The sequence below is a fragment of the Juglans regia genome, chromosome 7 (assembly GCF_001411555.2).
Source record: "Juglans regia cultivar Chandler chromosome 7, Walnut 2.0, whole genome shotgun sequence".
Taxonomy (NCBI): domain Eukaryota; kingdom Viridiplantae; phylum Streptophyta; class Magnoliopsida; order Fagales; family Juglandaceae; genus Juglans; species Juglans regia.
Window position 1 is genome coordinate 3481039 of NC_049907.1, and position 7440 is coordinate 3488478.

The 7440-nt window shown below is 36.4% G+C and overlaps 1 protein-coding gene across 1 annotated transcript; it reads right to left on the reverse strand.

Moving 5' to 3' along the window:
- Positions 1-1982: 1982 nt before the first annotated feature.
- Positions 1983-4304, reverse strand: LOC108995360 (UPF0496 protein At4g34320-like). The gene is made up of 2 exons (XM_018970921.2): positions 4075-4304; positions 1983-3775 (listed from the first exon to the last, which is right to left on the reverse strand). The coding sequence occupies exon 2, from the start codon at positions 3659-3661 to the stop codon at positions 2621-2623; it is 1041 nt and encodes a 346-aa protein (XP_018826466.1). The 5' UTR covers positions 3662-3775; positions 4075-4304; the 3' UTR covers positions 1983-2620.
- Positions 4305-7440: the final 3136 nt, after the last annotated feature.

Genomic DNA, 7440 nt, shown 5'->3' on the forward strand with positions numbered 1-7440 from the left:
AGAGAGGTACAACCTCAGACTTTCGTTGTCTCGTTGTTTCATGATCAAAAGGTAGGTAGCAGGTCGCCTCCTTTTTTGGCTTGCCATGAATTGCATCAGGAAGAGTTTGGCCAACTCGGCAACGCTGTCAATGGTCTCGGGTGGTAGGGACCCTAAACCATACTCTCGATGTCCCCTTCAGAGTGAGAGGGAACGCCCAACACGCGACCTCTCTTGGGAACCCGTACAGAGTCATATGGGCCTTGAACGTTTCCCGGTGTTCTAGGAGATCCTTTGACCCGTCGTACGTGTCAATCTGTGGGACTTTAAATCTTGGGGGGAGAGGGACTGCCATAACTTCAGCACTATATGGCATCTCTGCACTGGTGAGCAGCTGGTCCACCGTGGATGTCGTGGCTACTCGCTTGACCATCTCAGCATATTTATCCCCGAGCTCGAGGGGCATCCTGCGTCACTCTTCTTCGAATTCCGCCGCTTTAGGAGCTTGACGGGACTCAGAGTGGTGGTTCTGCTCCCCTCCCTCCAGTTCCCCGCTAGCCCTCTGCAATGAGACATTCTCCTAGTGGAGAGCCGTCACTTCCTCTATCAGTTTTCGTATCACTTTGGCTTGTTCGTTGGTTCTTGCTTCCATCGCTTCGGGTTGTTCTTCTTCACGATGTGAGGATTGGGAGCACGTTGTTGCCAGCATGTGAATGATACGCTATTATAGGGAATAATATCTCATAGACGGCGTTACTGTTGATGTAGTGTTTTGCCTAGATGATTATTTTTCTCTTTCTCTCCTACACTAAAACTAACTTAAGCATCAGAGGTACCACGGCCCCGAGCCCCTCATTCTCCATCTCAACAGGAACCAAGTTCGAGCTCAACTGCGTGGAGTTGCCTAGACCGCGAAACACAACATCAACATATTTTGAGTTTGGACATGGGTTTTTGCTTGGATAGATTTTTGGTTGGATACTAAATTTGTAACAAATGACTCCAATCATTTTTTTTTTTCCGACTTACTCAATACAACTCATTTTATTCGGTTAATCAGGTTGTTTGAATAATGAGTTGAGATGAGATAAGTTGAAATGAAAGTTGAAAGTTAAATAAAATATTATTAGAATATTATTTTTTAATATTAATATTATTTTAATATTTAAAAAAATTGAATTATTTATGATATTTTGTATAAGAATTTGAAAAAATTATAATGATAAGATGAGATGAGTTAAAACACTTATTATATCCAAACTGAGACTAAGTTGGTTGATCCAATATGAAGCAGCCGCAACAAATGGTCTGGTCTAGTATATGAATCAATGTTAAAATAAATAATCAAGTTCAACCCAACACAGTTCATTTTTTTTTTTAATTATGAAAATGACTATTTACTCGACTCTAGATTGATCCGAAAGTAACCCAATTATTAATAAACTCAGTTGGTTTACCCAAATTAACATGAACCCAATTATGTAACAATATCAACCATATTATATCACTCCGGATTCATATAAAATTTGCATGTCCTGATCCATCCGAGGGACAACCTACAAAATTTCCCGTTTTAATGTCATTATTTAATTCTCCTTATGACAAGTGACATAAGGTGAGAGAAGTTACTACTCTAATCAAAGTTAAACAACAAAATTGTTGTTACTTTCTCGACAAAACGTGAATAAAGAAATCCAACCCATATCGTGTCATCCTTACATTCTTTAAAAGAAAAGACATTCACCAACAATGCACCTTCCGAGGGATATCCGTGTCACATCATCTCCTTCAACTTACTTGAATACAAAATCCAGCTTGTTTATGTTGCCCTCTTGCTCATAGAGTCCTACTCCAGCTAAATGCTGCTCTTCACATCGGTATTTTAAAGGTATTATTATGTCAACCACATTATATAGAAAGTTACCTTTAACGTTCTACATTAGCCCCACACACATGAGATTTCATACATACATACACATATAAGATTTCCATGTGTATGGATCTAGATGCAATACGTGGAGATCCTTTATTTGGTACCAATCAAGTTTAGAAAGATGCAAAGTAGCAGAGCGGATGGTGAAATCTCATCATCTAACACAAATGGATGCTGAAAGTAGAGGAAATTACATGACGTTGTTAAGCACCTAAGCTGCCTCTGGGAGATGGACTCATAGCTGTAGCCCAAAAGAAATTGCAGGGAAAAGAATAGAAGAAATCATCGCAGGGCAACTAGGAAAACTATCATGGCAGTCAAGTCTGATTGCTTGTGCTTTACCTTGTTCAGAAAATTCCCAAACGCGCGCATTACTCTTACTGCAATGTAAACTTTGTAGTTTCCCTTCAAATGTCAAAGATTGTCACTCTAATTTATAGGTGTCATTATCTATAGGTTTTCTTTCTAATTATAATACTGACATTTCAGTGTACCACCCCTTCAAACTGACCGAGTAACAGTCAACTTCAGAGCTGAATAATCAATCTTGTTTTGTAGATTTCTTTTAGAAACTCTGAAGCATAAAACTAAGAATGATCTACAAAACATGATCATCCAAGGGGGCAAATGAACATTTTTTTATGAAACTCACACTGACAAACACCAGCATGACAAGTTGTTATCTCAGACCACATGCCAAAGGATTTCTCAGTCACGCGCACGCCTGAACATTGACTGCAAAACCAACTTCCTCCAACTCACACTATTGCCGCTACACCTATCAACATTAGCCCTTAGATTCTGAGCAGTATTCATAAACATTTCTAGCTTCTTCTGGATCTCATCTATCACAAGCGTCACTGCCTCCTCTTCACCAAGAGCGATATCAGCTTTCTCTAGCATTGAATCAGTCTCAATTCGCAGTTTACGAATAAGTGCCTCAATGTTACCCAAGTCCTTCTTTGTAGTAAGAGTGCCATCTCGCATTGAGCTGATTACTCCCCTTTTTCCTTCCAGTGCACTCTGACGGCTCTTAAAAACTGAGTTGCACCATTTTCCCAGATAGCCCATTGGAACAGACAATGCACCCGTCAATGCCGTTGCCCAAGCCGGAGCTTTAATGGCAGCTGCCACCACCATGAGAGCTAACACAGACACAAATACAACAACAAAAATGACATTGAACACTATCCTACATGTCCTCACATGTTCCAATTTCTTGTCTAGCTTTGTTTTCCGAAGCTGCAATTTGTCCAACACCGATTCATGCTGCTCATAAACTGATGGAAAAGGTCGAGAAAACTCGTCAGCAAATGGGTCCTCCGCATCCTTGAATTTACTCAACTCTTGCAATGTCTTCACATACTTCACCCCATCAACCACTTCTTCCTCAAAATTCTTGACTGCAAACTGAACTATCAACTGGTTATCACGTGTGTGCTTCAGGCAGTCCTCAAGGGCAGTGCAGAAGTCCAATGCCCAGAGACTATTTTGGAAGTAATCCTTCAGGAACGAGAAAAATTCCTGATTGTTCCATATATCTTCCTTACACTTGAGGTTGAAATTGGCTATTTCCAGGTGCATTTCATATAGACATTTGACGATCTCTTTGATTGAGTCAGAAGAAACGAGCTGAGGTTCCCCGACCACGGTGGCATCACCGGACTCTAAGTCCACATCCAGTTCACGCGCCACCTCATGGGCGCTCATATCAGCCGTGAAATGGGTCTTGCTTGAGTTACTAACCATGCTTGCAGATTTTCCGGCTAATGACGAGACATACTTAAGCTTTATATGCAACTCTTTGCTATCCAAAAGCGATTATTTCTTTCTTATAGCCGAATTTTTTTTTCTCGCTGCTATCTGATTGAACCAGTTTCAAATCTAAGTATCAGTAATCCAGCTAACCAGGTCGCACCATCCGAAGAAAGGATAAAATAAAAATTAACAAAATTCAGCTAAATCAGGCCGATTGGGAGCTTGAGGAACAAGAAAACTGCTGAAGGCACAAACTTTGGTTAAGATTTTGAGAACTCAAAAGCTTATGCTTCACTTAGCAAAACAAGCTAGATCCAAATAAAAATAAATACAAAAATCCTAGATGAAGACGTCAAATTTCCTAGTAGATCTTGCTAGCCATCTATTGGAAGGTAGTTGGGTACCTGAAATTTTGCTGAAATTAAACTCCATGTAGAGTACTCAGCAAAAAAAACAAAAATCTCCGTGTAGAGTAAATAGTCCCAAAATCCAAGCCAAACACAGTAATAATCTTCGAAAGCTAAGATCTTTGGGTAGCAGTGAACGATCTTTGATATGAAACAATTAGAGAAAGATGCCCATAAATTAAATCTATGAATTGAAACAGGAAAAAAAACCAAGACAATGACGGTAGGAAGAGGAGATAAAAGGTTTTTAATATATAAGTTATTATTCAGTCTATATCGATAGTTTTTTTTTCTATATAATATGAAATAATAAATAGTAATTGATGAGGATGTGTGATAGTGAATAACAAGTTGATAAAAAGAATATTCTTTTTCAACGAGTTTTGTAATATATCCGTTACCATTCAATGTATTCGTTTCACAATTCATATTTGATAATTTTTTTTTATAAGGTATGAGACGTGAAATAATAATTAATAATTAATAAAAAAAATTATTTAAAAAAAAAAAAAACAGCCGAGACATGAAAAGTGATACCAATCAAACCACGGACTGGAATTTTTGACTTGGCATCCATCTATTCCACGATGTCGCTGGCTGCAGAATCCCAGACCTAGAAAAAGGAATCCATAGTACATGTGGGCTTTTCCTTTACAAAACCATTGGTGGATGTCTACTGCTACAGCATGATTTTCCACGTTCATGGGGAAAAGCTTGTATACCGCACATGGTGGACCTATGCTGCTCTAATTTTTTTTATTTAATGATTAAGAAATCGATTTTAAATGTATTAATATATTTTTTTATTTTTTAAAAATATTTAATATATTAAAAAAATATGAAAAACAAAAGTGGTTAGCGATATAAACAAGCAGTATTATTCAAGCGACAGAGTAACAATGTTCTTTGATAAGAGTATTATTAGGGTGCCGCCAGTGTCTCTAGGTTAAATTTTATTTATTTTTATATTTTTAAAATATTTTTAAATATTATTAAAAAATAATAAAAAATATAAATTTCATTATTTTTCTCAACTCATCTCAACTAATCATTATAATATTGTTAAAATATCACACAAAATAAAATAAACAATTCGATTTTTTTAAATTTTAAAATAAAAATAATATTAAAAAATATATTTTAACAATATTTTATTCAATTTTTAACTTTAATCTCAACTCATTTCATCTCATTTGTAGAAACAAGCGAGACGTAATAATCACTTACTTAACTATTAAGAAAAATAAAAAAATAAATACACAAACAGTTAAAATGAATAGGCAAAATAAGAAATCATAGAATCATTTTCCATTTGTTAAATATAAAACATTATTATAAAGAAGCACACAAGAGGATCGAAAACTTGGGCCACAATGGTTAGGAGCGAAAGCACTCTCATGAAGGAAAACAATAGTCTTTTAGTGTATTCTTTTATGAATACCCAAAACCCCACACCATCTCTCCTCCAAAGTCAAAAAGAGACAAGAAGGCTATGAACCAATCTCATGTATAAGATAATTTTACAAGGGTTGAACCTGTTGATCTCATTGCACCTAAAGTTCAATGCAATTATTGTTTTAAGATTTATGGATGCCATCATAAAAATGGTACTTCATCAATGTCACATCACCTAAGATATGCTTGTCCAAACTCTCCGATTAGAGAGAATAAAAATCTTGGGAAAGATAAATCACTATCACACACTGGAGTTAGGATAGATGGTAAAGGATCTAGTCCTCCAGTGTTAGGACAATATGATCGTGAAAAATTAAAGGCGATGATTTCCAATTTGTTTATCCAGTGTGAATTGTCATTTAAGGTTATAGAGCATTCGGCGTTTGTTAAATTTTTGTGTTATTTAGAGCCTAGACACACATTGCCATCTCGAACCACCTTCCAAAAAGAGTGTATTGATTTATACAAGGAGGAGAAGCAAAGGTTGAAGGCATTGTTGAGTAGTCAAAGAGTTTGTTTGACCATCGATATATGGACATCGGAGCAAAACAAGAATTATATTTGTGTTACATGTCATTATATTGATCAAATTTAGATATTACACAAGAAAATTATAATGTTTTTCAAGATTCCTAATCATAGGGATGAGACCATTGCTTGGATGTTAGAGTCTTGCTTGGCAGATTGTGAGATTAACCGCATTTGTATGATCACCGTGGATAATGTCTCCTCTAATGATGTTGCTATTGATCATGTGAGGAGGAACATAAGAGATAATGAATTCACAATTTTGGGAGGAGAGTTCATACATGTGCGATGTGCTGCACATATTTTAAACCTCATTGTATGTGATGGTTTAAAAATTATTCATGATACTGTAAATAAGATTAGAGAAACAATAAGATTTGTGAGGTCCTCACGGGCAATGCTTGATATGTTTAAAACATGTACAAATGAGTTGAATGTTGTGTGTGAAAAAATAGTGTGTTTAGATGTTCCTACTAGATGAAACTCAACATACATAATGCTTAGTGTTACTGAAGAATACGAAAGAGATTTGGTGCTAATGGGAGTGAATGAGTCATAGCTTTTGGCGCCTCCGTTTAAAGATTGGCAAATGGCTCGAATGTTTATTCAGTTTCTAAATATTTTTTATGATACCACTTATCTCTGGATCATTGTATGTGACCTCTAATATGTTATTTCAACAAATTTGTATAATTGAGAACACTTTGAACAACATGAGTCAGAGTGAGGATGATATGTTGAAGATGATGATTTCTACTATGAAATTAAGTTTGATAAATATTGGGAGAACACAGATAGGATAAACATGATTGCTTATGTAGCTTTTGTCCTTAATCCTCGATATAAGATTACAGCCTTGTCATATTGGTTAAAAAGGTGCAAATGGAATGAATGCGTAGATAGAATTGAGGCCAAAGTAAGATTGCTCATGAATCGTTTGATTGAGCAATACCACAAGTTTTATGGACTAGGTAGTGGAAGATCAAATATGGCCCAAAGAAGTTCCTCAGGTATTATTGGTGATGACCTGGACTGTGAAAATTTTGATACAGCTCTAGAACAATATCTTAAGAAGCAAAACAGTTCAGTACTTAGCTCAGACATGGATAGATATTTATCAGATGTGATTGAACAAAAAATACTCGAGTTTGATATTTTTGATTGGTGGATAAGAACTCATTTAGATATCACATCCTTGCGGAGATCGCACGTGATGTATTGGGCATCCCTATTTCCACCGTCGCATCCGAGTTCGCATTCAGCACCAGTGGACGTGTAATAGACCCATACTGAAGCTCATTAGCTCTGGAGACTGTCCAAACACTAATTTGCACACAAAATTGGTTGAGTTATGAACCACTTAATTCTTGGGAGGTCGAG

Bases quoted from the DNA above. Each gene is read 5' to 3' on its own strand.
- LOC108995360 (XM_018970921.2), bottom strand. From the start codon at position 3,661: ATGGTTAGTAACTCAAGCAAGACCCATTTCACGGCTGATATGAGCGCC.